This window comes from Spinacia oleracea, chromosome 1 (assembly GCF_020520425.1).
Source record: "Spinacia oleracea cultivar Varoflay chromosome 1, BTI_SOV_V1, whole genome shotgun sequence".
In the NCBI taxonomy this organism is placed as follows: Eukaryota; Viridiplantae; Streptophyta; class Magnoliopsida; order Caryophyllales; family Amaranthaceae; genus Spinacia; species Spinacia oleracea.
Window position 1 is genome coordinate 97,577,237 of NC_079487.1, and position 17,562 is coordinate 97,594,798.

At 34.6% G+C, this 17,562-nt stretch overlaps 1 protein-coding gene and 1 long non-coding RNA gene across 3 annotated transcripts; one reads left to right on the forward strand and one right to left on the reverse strand.

Moving 5' to 3' along the window:
• Window positions 1–1,680: 1,680 nt before the first annotated feature.
• Window positions 1,681–2,926, forward strand: LOC130466050 (uncharacterized). The gene is made up of 2 exons (XR_008926069.1): window positions 1,681–1,745; window positions 2,700–2,926. It is a non-coding gene; the product is annotated as an uncharacterized lncRNA (long non-coding RNA).
• Window positions 2,927–7,978: 5,052 nt separating this feature from the next.
• LOC110798833 (metal tolerance protein 11) lies at window positions 7,979–16,771 on the reverse strand. 2 transcript variants are annotated; one of them, XM_022004032.2, is made up of 6 exons: window positions 16,190–16,771; window positions 15,039–15,148; window positions 14,668–14,913; window positions 12,367–12,447; window positions 11,976–12,209; window positions 7,979–8,820 (listed from the first exon to the last, which is right to left on the reverse strand). In XM_022004032.2, exons 1-6 carry the CDS (start codon window positions 16,395–16,397, stop codon window positions 8,473–8,475), a joined length of 1,227 nt encoding a protein of 408 aa, XP_021859724.1. In that variant the 5' UTR covers window positions 16,398–16,771; the 3' UTR covers window positions 7,979–8,472. The 2 variants fall into 2 exon arrangements, with proteins under 2 accessions (XP_021859724.1, XP_021859725.1); XM_022004033.2 differs by lacking the exon at window positions 16,190–16,771 and adding an exon at window positions 15,561–15,711.
• Between the last annotated feature and the right edge of the window lie 791 nt (window positions 16,772–17,562).

The window sequence follows — 17,562 nt, forward strand, 5'->3', positions numbered from 1 at the left end:
CTGAAATGAAGATCAAGTATCCAGAGTTATTTTCTGAGGTGAGTTACGAGGGCGTAACTCGTTTTCTTTAAGAGGGGTAGAATGCGATAGAAATTCGCGCTTTTTACCTATTTTTATGGTGTTTTTATGCATTTTTTATGCTTATTTTAGCAAATTATACATGTTGATGCAAGTAAATAGATTCTCCGCATAAGAAAATGTGTTCTTGAGTATTTCAAGTAACTCTTAGTTGGCAAAAGAATGCACAAGAGTGGTACAAAGTTCTTCTACAATTAGAATAAGTTGAAAAGTTTGGAAAAATATGTGAATTTTCGTGCCAAGTTTCGGGACGAAACTTCTTTTAAGAGGGGTAGATTGTAATCCCCCGTAATTTTATACCTTTTATTTATATATTTTAACGAATATTTAATATATTTAATATATATTTAAACATAAATTACGGATTTTAGAAACGAATATAATTGAAATATAATTATTTTATTTCATTTCGAACACTTTTAATGATTATGAAATCAAAATGTAATTTCGAGTTTTACTTTAAAACGAATTCGAGTTGCATTACCATGTTCTATTGAAATTAGAAAACAAGTCCTAACCCATTGTGGATCCATCAACCTAAATCCTACTCCTAGCCCAATTGGGCAAAGCCCAAACAAAAAAATAAAAATAAAACCCTTCTTCTCTTCTCCTTCCTGATTCACGTAAAACAGAAAAAAAAAGAAAAAAAAGAAAAGGGAGCCTTCTTCAACCTCTCGACCGCAGCTCCTTCAACCCCTCGACCTGCGCCGTCGTCCCAGCCACCGACCACCGGCGTTCTCCTCCTCCACCGTGCGGTATCTCTCCTCCTCCCCTTGTTCTTTCTTTCTTTGCTTTCGTTCCTTTCCTCCCCTCTGTTTTTCGTCCATGACCGTAGCCTTTTCGTTTGTTCGCAGCATCACCGCGGCCCAGCCACCGTCGCCGGTGAACCCTTGCCGTGAGCCACCGCCGTCCCGCCGTCCAGCTCTTCTCTCTCCTTAATTCTTGGTTATTTCTTAAACCCTAAGTAACTAATTATATTTAAATTAAAGTTTGTTAATTTAGATTATGTTCTTAAATTAAATTTGTAATTTTTATGGTAAATATGATTTTCAGATTTGATGTTGAGATTAAAAACGAATTAATTTTCAGTTTTGATTAATTAAAATTAAGATTAGGGCTTAATCATAATTTATTAACTTGAATTATGTTTTCTTGAATTAAAGTTATGGGTTTTGTGATTTAAATTATAAATTTGAGATTATATGGATTTTATAATAAAGTTATTAATTTTCAGATTATCAAGTTACATTGAAATATTGGTTTTTGATTGTTTAAAGTATGAAATTCAAGGTTTTTATAATTATTAATCATGATAGGTTGAGTATGGATTATTGAATTGATTGTTTTGAGATACTAGGAACGTAGGTTGACCTTGGGGAAGCTTTTAAATGAATTTATATTGCTGAAAATTTAAAAGTACGATGTTTGCAAAAGTTTTCAACGAATTTCAATCACTAGTTCAATAATTATGATGCTAGGAAAGCAAATGTTTAAGTTTTGAGATCGGGGAAAGCTCTAAATATGTTTAGGATACGTTTAGAATGCTTTATTATGGTTGCCAATGACTAGAAGTTGATTGGGATTACTTGTTGGTTGTTTTAGGCGGAGAATTCTCTTTAGGCGACTTTTGAAAGTGTTAAAGTGGCCTATCAGTTTGTTTACACAAGGTACGTACATACCTGTGTGCTTGGAATGTGTGCTAATTGTTGAAACCATGTTGAATTATTGATGAACTTGGTTATGTTAATGTTGTTGATGAACTTAGTCAGGTTGAAATTGCGTGTTTGATACTGTTGGATGAACATATTAAACCTTTATTGCATTTTGAGGATTATAACATGTTAGTATGGAAGATTGATGCAAACATGTTTGATTGGGAACACTAGATTATTTAGTATTTAATTCAGATCAGTTAATTGTTGTTCCCTTTTTAGCTTTTCACTACTTTATGAGGGCGGAGGACCTTATTTAGTAAGTTGAAACCTTATACCCATATTCAGGGGTTGATCAGTATTAAAGAAAAGATTGGAGTTAATTGGAATGAGTCTTGTTTGATGCCTTTGTGATCACTTACTCAATTCCAAGATAAAAACGGTTATAAATAAGTGTGAGTTGCATGCCTTATGTGATTGTTGAGTCATAACAGGGTGTCAATTTGTAAATCATGTAAAGTGAAACTGAGTAGCAATAGCTTTAGACTGTGCACGTCTAAAGTGACGGACAAACAGGAGTTGGGGTTCATGGTGGTAGCCCATGGCCTTTCATTCGGACCGGATTGATCACCGCGTCCTATTCTCAGTCAAACGTTCCTCGATATCGCAGGTCACTGAGGTTACGGAGTCGCGCCCGTACCTCGCCTAGCTAGAAAACTCGGTCCATTGCCTATTTCAATTAAAATAATATTATTGTTATAAAGTCTAGTCCAGTCTAGCCTAGTCTAGTTAAGTATGGTCGTCAGATTATCATGCTTTGTCTGCCCTTAATTATGTTTAATAGTATCATGTTAGGATTATTATTGCTTTAGTATGTAGTACTCAGCTTTGCTGATTACGTGCTTTGTTTGTGTGTGTTGATCATGGCTATGCCTATTGATCCTGTGATGACCCATCTTTGATGAGCAGTCTCTAAGGATCAATAAGCGTTGCCCATCTACAGGTTTGAAGATGATGCATCATTGGGATCGGGATTAGAGAGCTTGTAGTTATATTTTCTTTATTAAGTGATTTGGTTTGTTAACTTAAATTTGAAATTTGTCGTACTATTCGTATTTCCTTATTTCAGTTAATTGGTTTTGGACCTAATATGTAATAAGATTATTTATGAACCTAAAAGTTAGTTTTATGTTTTCCGCTGCAAAATTCTGAATAAGCCGTACGTTTTCACACGGGCGATAATACTTTGATAATTCCCCACAGTTATATTTAAAAAAGGGTTATTTTAGAAAATGGGAATTGTCGGGGTGTTACAGTATAGGTAGACTTAATTAAAGAAAACCGGGTAAAGTTGGATTAATAATTACAAATTTTCCTATTCGTAATAGAGATTATGCATATTCGTAATAATGTAAAACAAATTTGTAATAGAGTTTTATTTACATTAAACCTTTGATATTTTAATTAATTCATATCATAAATTTAAATTATGATTACTATTATTACTTCCTCCATTAGTTCCATAATCACATGCTATGATTTATATTAACTTGATCCTAGAATAGTTGGTCATCCCATAAATTTCGCCTTATTGTTAGGAAGTATTAGAACATTAGACATTAAAGGTGACTAAAGATGGTTGTGTATCGGACCGTTTACAGAGCAGGCCCGGTCAATACCAAGTCTGCTTATATTTGTGTCTTATTCGCTGAATATTTGAAAAATACGGTCCATGGCTACAAATTCGGCCTATTAGGTCATGTTTTTTTTTTGGCCCGGACCGGGCTTTTTCCGTGCCGGAATTTACTTGTCCTCCGTACTACAAAGTACGGAATATACAATAGAATTATACTTTCTATTATATGTATAATTTATAAAACACCTATTTGTATACGATGATATAATAAGACAAATATGTATGAAAATTGACAAACCCGTACATCGCACGGGATTCAATACTAGTAAATTAGTAATACTCCAACTGTAAGTTGGATATATATAAGATACAATTTGTATGAACTTCACAGGGATAGATGGAGAAAATTGATAGAAAGGAAGGAGATTTTGTTTTGTGCGTGTTTTTACTTTATTAATTACTTTCTGACCTTCTACTAATTTACAAAGTAAAAAATAATAATTACAAAGTCAATTTTTTGTTTATTATATGAGTATTGCCTCCTTATTATTATCTCTATTTTATATAAGTAAATTGTTGAACAATAAAATATTTACTCCCTTTGGTCTAGAGATTGCACGGTAATTTAGGGGAGAAAAGTGAGATGTAAATTTTGTCTTTTACCTAAAGTCATTAATTGAACACATGAATATTTCAATTTATCATAATTGTTGAAGTTCTGTTAGAGATTGTTATTCGCCATAAATTTATCTTGTAAAAACTCTAATTTTACCTTTTTCATGTGCATATTTTTTTTATATATATTTTTCACACAATTTTATAATATGCAATTTAATGTGGAAGTTATATCGATAATCTAAAAGTGTTAATTAAAAAGGAAAGGGATAAGCTAGTTAAAACAACGACAATTAAAAAATAATGGAGAGAGTACTCCCTCCATTCCTTTTTTATCTTCTTGTTTCTATAAATGTCGTTTATATTTGATCTTCCTGTTCCTATTGGACATCACTTTTTACCATAAATTTCCCCATCATCCCTTATTTAATTCATTCACATTTCCCCATTCACCCACCCAACCCCACCTTTATGATTTTTTATTACTTTAATAAAAATATCTTCTTTCTCCTTCATTTCTTTATTACTTTTCTTCATTTATTTATTATTTTCTCTTACACTCAATCATTACTCTTACACCCAATCATTACAAGATTCCATTTTCTTATTTTCCACCCCAAACACCAAATAGGAAGATCATTTAAGAATGGAGAGAGTACAAAATATTGGAGCATTTTCTCCCGTTTATAACTAGAACTTTGAGATACGTGTACGCATCACATGCATCAAAATCTTATAGTTTTAATTAGTAAGTAATCAAATAATTCCTCCGTCTTTTAATACTCGCAACGTTGGTTAGTTTTACGCATGCCGATTCACAACTTTGATCATTTATATCTTAAATTCTCTATATGCAAAAATTATAAAAAGTTGATATTTTGAAAATACACATTGAGACGAATCTAACAAGATCTCACATGACTATGTTTTATCTTATATAAAAAACACTACAAATAGTCAAAGTAGATTATATGAATAGTGACAAAAGTCCAAACGTTGCGAGTATTAAAAGACGGAAGAAGTATACAACTAGCTCGGTCTTTTATTAGACCGTCTGACATCTAAGTACTACATGCAAGGTGGTTAGGAGATGGGTGGCATAATAATATGTGTTTTTTTATATTTTTGTGCGAATAAGCCATGAGGCAATATAAATTACAAATGGGGGCGGGGAGATTTGAGCATGAGACCTATTATACACAAACCCTCAGTCTTAACCACTAGGCCAAGATATCATTGGCATAATATGTGGTAATAATACGTAAAATGTGATGCACGGTACACGTTGCAAAAATTATAATACGTGGTAATAATACCTCCATTTCACAATACTTGCATCATTTTCTTTTTCAAGTATTCTAACACATTTCTTTGAACATTAATATCTTTAATTGTGTGTAAGTAAAAATTATAAAAACTTGATATTTGGAATCCTCACATCGATACGAATTTAACAAGATCTCACTTGAATATGTTTAGATTTACATAATGTGAAATAATGATGGTCAAGATTAGTTGATGAATAGTGCTCAAATAAGAAACGATACATCTATTGTTGAATAGATGTAGTATAAAAGGATATTAGTGCTGAAAATAAAATGATACGGTTGATAAACAAAGTAGAACAATTATTAATAACAAATAATAATTGATTTACAATGAAGAATAAGGACGGAATATGGGGAAGAAGGGGGAAATGTTGATGTCAGTGTCACCAAATATGTGCACGTCTATTTGCTTATTAAAGTTTTTTTAAAAGGAAATTAAATTATAGCCGAAGAGTCATACAAGATCTAAAAGAGAAATATAGACTAACAAATACGGAGTATATGATAAATTGAATTAAATAAAGGTTTTCTTCGTCAAAACTACGGTTGTTAAATAGATCTTACATTGTAGAACGTCTAACGAGAGAGGGTCTAATTGTAGCAGCGATAATGATATCCACTTGATTCATCTGAATGTACTTGAAAAATTGATGTATGTTGCGGTCCCGCATAAAACCTTACCAACGAACCAATTCTACATAAATTTACTGGCAGTGAACGACAAACCAAACATACTAAGATTAACTTTACCATAGGAAGACTAACGAACAAGGACAAACTCTGCCCGTATAGTGAAAAATTATTAAATTAAGAGACAATAGCTAAATTAAATGAAAACAAAAGATCGAAAATAGTGTAATTTCCAAATATATTAGACCATTTCTAAGCCTACGATGCCCAAACAAATAAACCCTAGAAAAAAAAAGTCTACTTATTAACCTGAGTATCAACCGTAGCTGGCTGAATCTGGACATGCCTCTTGTCTTCGTTTCCTTTTCAAATGATTGACTATGCTTGATAATACATCAATGGCTCACAAGATGTAGGAACATGTATTTTATTTTATTCCTCTCCCAAAATACAAATTAGGAAATTCTTAAAAATAAAATACAATATTGTTACTAACTTCAACAAAAACACATTTGAAAGCTACTCTCTCCCCATTTGAAAAAATTTAATCACGTAAAATTTTGTTAGATTCGCATCGATATGTATTTTCTAAATATGTATTTTTAATAATTTTTACATATAATTCGAGATAATAAGAATCAAAGTCATGTGTTAGAAAGCGTAAAGTCAACCATGCAACATTTAAGGAACGGATAAAGTACTAAGTTTGACTTGAATGTTTTACCGATATAAATGTAAAACATTATTAGATTAGTCATAATACATATTTTTCATAATATCAACTTCTTATAAATTTTGCTAATACAACATTAGAGATATTTTAATGATCAAATAATCCATTGACACATGTAACAGTACAAGTGATGCAAGTAAAAAAACGGGGAGTGATGCAAGTAGTTTTGAATGTGAGTTGAGCAAACGTGGAGTATGCAAATAGTGAGAAAATGCATCAAATACTATTTCCGATAGAAAAATATCATTAACTTTTTGCTTAGGCAGCAAAAAAAATCGTCACAATTTTTTATGACATACCTTGTTTATAACTACTTTTTACGCAAAATATTTATACGAAGTATATTTCTTTAAGCATGCAAAAGATTTATAGTACAATAATACAACGTACAAACAATGAAACAAAGTTGAAAAATGAAGATCGAGCATTGTAAAATAGAGTTGACATGGAGAAAAGACGTAGAAGTAGTCTTATTTTTTTTGGGCAAAAATGCAGGATTAATTAGTCATTGTTGTCCTTCACAGTTTCCAAGCACCGCATGAACTGATGAACTGTGAACGATTGGAATGATAAGGCTTGTCTTTTTGCGTAGTTTTCCCAATGTATAACTCTATGGAGTATAACTTCATTGATTTTAGGGTGTTTGTTTGGAGGGATAAGAGCGGCGGGACAGACAAATACTCTGTAATCTGTATAGTGTTTGTTTGGAGAGATTGGAATAAGAGGGGTGGTGGGGGTAACCCTTATCTCACCAATTTGTTACTTGTGAAGGATAGAAGGGAAGGCATAAGAAATAAATTAGAAAAGACTAGACCCTTGATGAAAAGAAAGAAGAAATTAAGAAAGTTAGTAAGACACGTTTTCATAATTTCTCCATTTATCCTAATTCTCAATTCATGCCAAACATGCGAAATATCCTTATTCTTATCCTTATCTCACTCACTAATTCCATATTCTTATTCCTCTTTTTTATCCATTTGATCCATATCTCTCGTACCAAACGTCCCCCTATGTTTATTCATCAATTCATATCCATAAATCATAATCATTGCATGAATCAAATGAGTCAGAAGTTGGTTTAGGTATAATATATCAAAGGTTGTAAAACAAAGCATTACATGTCTTTATACTCTGTACTTTTGAATCTTTCAAGCTTGAATAGTGCAAAAGTCAAAAGCATAAAAACGTACCGAAAAGGGTAGTGCAAAGATCTCACCTGTCTATTAGCATGTGGGTCAAGTGACATGCTGCATGAATGCATGATGGCTGTTTTGAAAGTAAACTATGATCATCATTAGTAAAGCAGTTAATGCAAAGTAAAATAATTTATACATACCAAGGAACTAGTTTTGGATACATGGAAATTCAGGGATAACATGTACACATCGAAACCAGTTAACCGGTTAAGAACTATGAAAAGTTACAGAGCAGATTACTTCACCATACATATCAACCATAACTCCCTGAAAACGAGGATGTTCAGATATTTGACAACTTCGCAGCCCAGAGTTACGCCAATTCAATCCAATCTACAATACTGCTTCAGATGATGCTAAAACGAAAATTAGACCATTGATCTTTTGGTGTTAAAGAATGCATAATACCCATTTCATAAATTCAAGGCCAACTCCTACTTCAAAATATTATCTACGGCACTGTTCTGTAATACTTTCATTAGTGTCAGACAACTTACCCTCCAAATCCACTCGAATTTCCTCTCAAAACTTCCTCGTAAAGCATGTCCAGCGTACTTACAGCAGATAAAATCCAGCGAACAATCATTTCTTCAGCCACGAACAATTACAGATGGGCTTGTGCATGCTCAGGTTTGTGAGTGTATTCATAGTCAAGGTGAACAAAAGCACGTTCAATCTCAGGTAAGAGTTCGAGTTTCTCTTGCAAAGTTTCCCCAATGTCATGGGCTATTTGCAGAGGCATGCTTGCAGGAAGTACTATGTCAACCTCGACAAAGTAGTGGGATCCAAAAGTATATGCCCGAACTGTATCAATGTGCCGGATGGCTTTGTGGTGGTTCCAACAAAGGTAAGTTAGTTTCTGCAGGAAGTCTGGCGTAGCAGATTTACCAACCAATGAGTTGACATTTTCCAACACCGTCATTGACCATGTACGTATAGTGTACAAAGCAAGCTGCAAGAGGGAACTGCTCATCAGCATTCAAGAACATTCAATAAGAAAATTGGTGGGGGTAGGACAAAAGCAATATAAGCAAATGCTCAAAATTGCAAAATATTAACTGGATAAAGCTATGAATCAGGTGAGTTGTATGATCTTCATGCACAAGTATCTTTGTGACAAAGAACTTGGAGACGTATGCTTGCTGACAGCATAACAATCTTTCATATATAGTTCATGACTTCTAGCTTTGTCTTATTTTGCTAAATAAAAAAGAAGTTGGAGTAGATCCAACCCTAAACCTAGTGCTTAGATAGTTTATCCTGTCTTCTCCAAATAAGTTCACCTTATCTCTCCTACTACAACATCATATTCACAATGTCAAGGTTTTCCAAACGTCAAGATGCCCCTCAAACATGTTCAAAAGAGTCATGAAAACATTCCGATTACACAAGAATCCCTATTACTCTATGCTGAACCATGACATATCAGCATCACAAACTTTGGCTGGGGAACAAAATCATTTTGAAAAGGAAGATAAGTGGAAGTTCAGAACTTTCTTTCATATAGGCCACAATTACATTGTCCAAGATCTCAAACTAGTTAATTATAAAGCTAGATACGAAGTAACAGAAAGAATATAACATAGAGTTTAAACAAGAATCACATAATAGCTTGAACTTAACATTAGAAAGTAAAGAGAACAGTTAAATCACTTGGTTTCATGATATATTTGAGATATATGAATCTAATACTACTTTTTTTTTGTTGGGTCATAAATCTAATATCTTTATCAATACATTAAGTTACATTAGTATATTGTTAATTTCATCTGAAAAAGTGGTTGTATAACAGTGTATATTAATAAAGATTACTATTATATGGCTTCGTCTTCTCCCCGTAAATCCCTACTTATTAGCCTTTGGCCCTGTTTGGCAATTATTTGTTAGTTGTTTGACTAGTTGTTAGTTGTTTGTATTAACTAGTCAACGAGTTGTTTGTATTAGCTAGTTTGACTAGTTATTTGTATTAGCTGGTTTGACTAGCCGGTTGAATTAGTTAAATTAGTTGTTTGTGTAAAGTGTTTGGTAAATTAGATATTAAACGATAGATGTTTAACATGTAAAATGAGCATTAACGACATCAACATAGAGTGAGGTAGGTTGGGAAGGGTTGCAGTTTTAGACGATATTAGGACAAAGTTGTCAATTTACACTCGCTTCTTCAAACCTCTAATACAAACAGCTCTTATGTTGAGCTTTTCCAAAATTAGCTTTTTCATCCCAAAACAGTCTTCTAAACCAAAAGTTCCCATTAGCTTTTTTAAAATGGTCAAACCCCTATTTCACCTCAAAAAGGTTTCTTTTTTCCATACCTCTCGTAACCAAACGCCCACTTTATCTATTCAGCTCTTGATTGAGCTTACTGGTCCAGTGGTCCTTATATAAGTTAACAATTCGGCCCTTATCTAAATTTAACGGCCCCTTGTATGAACTTATTCACCCTCATGTAGTTATGTGAGCTTATCTTTCCTGAAACTTGTTTTTCAAGGGGGAAATAACAAGGCCATAATAGTACTAAACAATAGTCAGAAGTTCAACCTTCAAGACTGAAAACCCGCTAAGAGGACATCGAATATGGAATGGAGGGAGCTAAGCAGATTACAAAAATATGGAACAGATTCTCAAATGCATGTGCAAAACTGCCTTTAAACTTTGGAAAGATTAAATGTTCATTTGTTTGGGAGGTATGAAGCTAAACTTTCTAAAAGATCAGAGTTTCTAGGAAGTTTTATTATTTGGAAGTGTATTAAAAAACTGTCATGTTTGTTGTAGGATATAAAAACTTCACTTCTCTAGGGAAACTAAGTTAGCAACTTCCTCCAATATGGAAGGAGAAAGTTTCTGGAAATACCTCCAGATTTTTTGTCAAACAAACTTCGTTAGTTCTAAACTCCTAATACGTCCAACGGAGTATGTTTTTTTCATGTCAAGAAAACAAACTGCAAGGTCTTCTACCCTTGAAATCAAGTAGTCAATATTGTAACCAAGCAAATACAAAATAAACTAATAAAGTTCTTGGCCCTGAAAGAAAAGGGCCAACACTCAAAATGTTGATGCAATACCAGAGGCCAATCCCATTAGGTTCTATTAGGTTTGATGGAGAAGATTTTTAGCTGAAAATGATTTTCCTTGTAAAATATTCTCCAAGGGAAACACAATTCTAAACAAATCTTCCATTGTTTGGTTGAATGGAATACTATATAAGCGTTAATTATTTTTTTAAAGGTAGAAGTGTCAAGCCTCCCATATAACGTCAATGCCAAACATCTAACCCCTCCATCTCCATCATCTGATCAACATCATCAAAAGTCAAACCTAGCTCAAATACCATTAATGAAAACAACAACTACGTCGTCTCCACTATCAGATCCTATCTCAACCCTCTCATCTTCACAACAACTGCAGAAACTCAATCGTCCGCCAAATAAACCCTCAAGGAGGTAGTTTATGCCAACATGAACCTTGAGTATAACACTATTTGCGGGCACGAACATGGTTATTTGCCGATGATCTTCACCAGTCGATGATAACTACAGGCCTACAACAATTTACTTAAGAATCCTAGAAGGAGAGAGAGGATGATGGTCAAGGAATGGAAATATGGCTTCCCTTCTGAAACTGGTCAAATTTTTCTTCGGGATGGAAAATCAGTTTTCAGCTCTTCTCTGTGCTAAACCAAACAACGGAAAGCAAGTAAGTGCTTTCCACCAAAACATTTTCATCCAATCCAAACATAGCCTTATTTGTACAGCTTGCACTTCATCAAAGTGATTCCTTTTTATTTTCTTGCCATGCATTGCAATTTGACAACAATCATTTTGACCATCTATAATCCCTTTCAGCTCCTCAAAAACTTCTCGTATTTGTGACTACTTACAAGCTACAACAAGTTACAACCCAAAGTACAAAAATCCACTGCTATTCGACACCAATACTTTTTAACCCTTTAAAATTCCTTTCAGCTCTTCAAGATATTTCCCAAATAGTTACTATGACTTGCAACAACTTGAAGCACGCAATGGCACCCAGCTTGAGTCACCAGAACCTCGAACTTAACCAAATTTAAATTGCAGAAATATGAGGAAATACGTTAACAATTGCACTTACAATGATAGCTCCAACAGGATCCATCCAGTCACTGACGTAATGAGCCAGGAGAGCAGCAATAAGGCCAATAATGTTTGTAATCACATCAAAGAAATGATCCTGGGCATAAGCTTTGACTATCTCATTGGTGAAAGAGCGGCAGTAAAGGACTAATAGAAGTTTAACCAAAGTAACTGACAGCATAATGCCCACAAGCCAGAATTCTTGTTCCTTATTCAAGCTAAAATCACTCTCCTGAAACAGACAAAAATGTACAGTAAATCATTTGCAAGGAAGACATAGTTGTGAGAAGTTTATTAGACTAAAAAATGATGATCCAGAATGTGTCAAAATTCACCTAGTGACCTACATATGTAATTCATGATAAGGAATTCTTAGGCAAATTACTTACATCGGATAAAAGCTGCCGAGTTGACTCTAAGATAATCTGCAATCCTAGAGTAGCCATGACGGAAGCAAAAACAAGAATTCCCTGCACAAGACATTTCAAAAAGAACTGGAAATTAGCAATTCTGTCCCAGAAGTGAAGTCTAGCATTTTAGACCACAATGGAATGAGATGTTACGCGCAATTCAAAATATTACCAGTCTTTGGGCTCAAATTTAAGTTCCGGCATCAAATAGCATAAAAAAAACATGCTGAGAGGTTAAAATAACTAGTATTGGACAACACCAAACAATACTTGGTCTAGTGGAAAGGATTGTAAGCACTCCTAAGAGGCCTCCCGAGCCGGGTTCACCTGTGCGAGGTTCCAACCCGGTAGAGCGTCTTCTCCTTACCTACCCAAAAAAAAACTAGTATTGGGCAATAGGAGTAAAGAAACACAATTTTATAAGCTATTTGGCAGAGAAAGTGAAATAATTTTTCATTCTTCTTGCTAAGGCGGGTTTATTATGCCCCATCCCTTTTCTTTCTTCTGTATTCCATATGCTGATATGCATCTCTTGCTAAGTACATGTATAGTTTAATGTTCCTCTTGATGAAGTCAGGAAAGAACAATGTAGAAGTAGATTTCAAAGGAATACCTATTCCATGGTAATTAGGTTCATGTTGAACAAGTCAACCTAACATTTCTAGTTCCCTAAGAGCAGAAACTGACATGAGCTTATCCAAGATAAACCATCATTATTAGTTTATTACCCCAGTGCCTTCAAAGAGGCTCCCAACAACAAGCGGAGTGAGGGGGCTCGGACGTACACAACTTAACCCCTACAACTGCAGCGAGGTCTTATCCAAGATAATTGTGAACAAAAATTATCACAGTAAAATATTAATCTTTCAAACAATAAACTACAATCTTGGGCTTTTGTGTAGCATCCAGTAGATGCATGCAGTATCATGACAAACCTATTCATTTCAATTGAGGTAGTCCATCGCAAGTGGGAAGCTTTACAGCAACTTTTTTCGGCAGATATTGCAATTTTTATAAACAGTAATAAACCAGCTCTATAAGTGGTCTCCATCTATGTCTATATCTTATACTAAAGCACACCCAAAACCTCACATGTTTCTTTTAGAATCTAAGGTACAACCACTAATTAATTGTTCTTGGAAATAATAAGACCTTGAAGTATTTATTGTGGAGTAAATTACAAAGGTGGCCCTATTTTTGTTGTTGCAACGAAATAAACTACCTTTTTTCTTCATTGCTGACATTGGAAATTTGGAATCTAAATTCTCAATTAATGTCCACTTTGAAATTACCCTATGCCACCCCCATTAATGTAGCATTTAAACAAACTAAACGTTTAAAAAAAAAATGGAACCGTGCATTGCACGGGTGCTAACTAGTCCAGCATACTCCGTAGTTGAGAGAGTAATACATAATCAGGGCATGAATTTCTATCTTAACTAATCAACCAAATGGGACTAGGCATTCACTATACTATGTCTCATGACTCTCATGAAACAAACACAAAACATTACTGGCCAACCAGAACTAGAGAAGTTTTGTAGGAATTAGTGATGTCCATAAGGGGGGGGAGGGGATCAGTATAATTTTTGTCATGAGCTCTTTGGTTCATATTTTGCAGTTTAAACTTTTTAGACCAGTGCGTTATCAAAGACAAAAGAGAGAATCTTTCTGGTGGCCACCAATGAAGTTAAATTTATAAAAATGAAACTCCCGTCCGTTCTTGTTCATTGAAGATTCACGTTTGACGTCAGTCAATATCATCTTTATTACATGAGAAAGAACTCGGGATTCCTGGTCAGATATTTATGATTTGGAAAGATTGCATTATTCCATTCAACAGGAGGAGATTATACAGCCTACATATATTCCGTAGAGTGAATTGTGAAAGCTTTCCAATCAAAGCACAGCCACCTAACTCAATAGGTAAGCCGTACGCACTAATAAATTTGGAATAAACACCTTTAGTTACTTAAAGCATCAAAGATACTTTACAACTGAGGATGTATTTCTCCCCGAAATATCCCCTGTTTGATTAGATATGTCTAAGATGCTCTATGTATGCCAAAAACATCCGAAAATGCCTTCAAGAGAGAACTTTGCTCTCAGAGATATGTCTATCAGATTCAAATAATGACTGGCAACTCATTCCTATAGTTCTACTACCTTCATACCCACTCTATCCTTAATTCATAGATGGATCTAATGATACTTCGACATGCACAAAATAACAAAAGGTGGAAAAAACATGATTAAAGCAAATTAAGAAATGGAACTCACCAGTGGCTGCATACGTTTCTTTCCAATTGGGTATTGATATGGATTAGGTGTTGACATAGAAAATGCAGTGAACCACAGTATAAACCCTGATAGAAGATCAAGAAGTGAATCCAACGTGGACGCTATGATAGCTAAAGAACCACTTTGGACGGATGCGTAAACCTTGGCAATGAAAAGAATCATATTGGCAATATTTGATATCCTGATAGCGAATGTTTCACTTTTAGCCAAATCTTCTCGTTCTTCCTGGAGCAAAAGAACATCCAAACAGTGAGCTTACACCAAGTCTGTAAGATAATTTACTTCAAGAAGAGCAGAAACTAGAATAAACCATGCTCAGGTAGAGACAGTCAAATTGTTGGTATACACACCTTTGACATCCCAGGAACAAACCCACGCTCGGCCAAAGCATCCATTTCATTAAAACCCTCCAGCATTTCTACTTGCTGCTGATAATACTCGGCCACATCATCTTCTGGCCCTGGATACATTAAAATAAAGAAATACATAAAATTATATCAGCTTCAGTAGCTTGACAACAATTCAACCCTCGAGGTAAACAAGTACCACTTGACCAATTTCATCACTTACTACACTTCCCACACAAACAAGCTTCTGAAACCTAGTCTATAAGTCAAGCAAAATGATAAATTCTGGAATACAAATATTAAACCTCCACGGAATAAAAGCACATAGCAAATAACAATCCTTGTAAAAGAATTGTTCTAACATAAAACGGTATGGCTACAACTTGACCTAGTTCCAAAACACGCTTCCTCCAGCCAGAAGGTGAAAACTACAAAACTCTACACAGCAACTAACTAGAAACAAGAAGCAACAGCACACAAACTCATCAAATTCAATTGCTAATAATCAACCGAATTTAAAATTACCATATGTCATAGCAGAACTTAGCCTCTCCTACACAACCAGAGCTGCCTGTGGTTGTTTCTTGTTTACACTTCAACAAGGACAAATAAAGCAGTTTTATGCTACACCCTTTATAGTGACTATATTAGCATCTAATACCTCTATGTAGGTGTAATAATTAACCTACAAAGCCTATGTATTCATCAGACATGACCGGAATCGAACCAGAAAAGTCGAATTCCCTGTCGACCACTCAAAATTTCTCGAATTCTATTTTCTAATTATACTCATGTCAGCGCTACAGATACAAGCACACAATATAGTCAAAACTGTTGGCTAAAGGATACAAAAAGCATAATCCATTACTCTGTATAAGATAATTTCACATGTGAAAATATAATACACTCAGAATCTATTCCAACACGTCCGTAAACATTACAGAAGATCTAAAACATAAGAATCTATCCAAAATAACACTCAAATTTAACAAAAGGAGTAATAAATGAATCATGCAAAACAATCAATTCCACCAAAATCACTACAATTAACCAAATTTAACAAAAACTAAGAAAATCTTTAATAAGACAAAAGTAGAACTATAAATTACCAAATAATTATACAACAAAAAAATAAAATAAATTAGTGAACTTACCTAAAACGCCAAGACAATCATGGAGTTTCCGAGGCGGTTTCTCCTTATGCTCAGGAGACAACTGATAACAGTCGAAATTCAACCGCCATGAATGGTCACCGGTTGCGCCACCACTGTCATTATCGTAGCCAGTGGGACTCGCGCCGTCTAGCAAGCGTTCGTCGGAAGCGTCCTCGTTACGTAAGTCCAGTCTCACCATTTCCCCCATTTTTTCTCTCTCCTCTCCTATTTCACTGAAACTTACGCGGTACTGAGATACTCGACTCCGTTTAAGTAGAGATGCAAATAAGAAGGGGTAGCCACTAGCCAGGGTAGGTAAGAAAGAAGGTAGACAGTGAAAATTTAACCTCAATGCAGGGGTAATTCGGGAAAGTAGGAGATTTTTTGGGGAGTTGGGCGGAAGTTTGGTGAGTGAATTTACGAAAATCGTGAGAGGCGGAAAGTTTTGAGGAGGAGAGAGAGGGAGTTGTGGTGGTGGGGCTAGGAGATACGAGGTGGTTTACGCGCTTTGTTTGGAACGTGTGATTTTATTGGTAGGGAGAATGACATGGCGGTGTTTGGTTGGAGGGAGAGGAGTTGTGAGAGTGGGGAAAGAAAGAGAGAAGATACGAGGAGTTTCTTTATACGGAGTGTATCAAAGAGAGTGAGAAAGGAAGAGGAGTGAGGTGGAGATACGGCCCTAATGGAGTGGGGGAAAGGGGGTACGTGGAAGGAGATTAGTGGATACAAATATATGTGGGCATTTTAGTGATAGAAGTATGCAAATTGAAGCTAATCTTATTTGTGTGGAGACGATCAAATGTTTTGACTAGTATACTGCACTTGTGTTGTTGTTGCCTCGTTAGTAATGGATAGGTAAATTTGTCTTTTGGTTAGAATAAATAATATTTTGAGAAGTAAAATATACGAAGATTATAAACTAAATAAGGTATGAAGTAAATAAATAGGGTCATAAATTTATAATATATGGGGCAATTTTTATGAATAGGAGTACTAGATTATCAAAGGTGTAATAAATTAAGATAAAAAATTAAGAAAGTACAAAAGATAAGGGGAAGTCGCTGGCAGACCCAGGAATTCGAAACAGGGGCACAAAAATTGCAATTACGTTCGAAACAAAATAAACCAAAATATATTCAAAAAGTTGTACAACCAAAATTACAACCTAAAAGAACTTATTACAAATGTTCTCTTCTATTTTGCATACTTTGGAACCGGTTTTCGATGTTACTAAATTGTCGTTTAATAACTCATCGCCTATGCTATTGCGCAATTTACTTTTAATTTGATTCATTCCAGAAAATGTTCTTTCAACAGTTGTCGTCGACACGAGGAGTAGCAATACTAACTTCAAAAGAATGTAAACCTTCTTA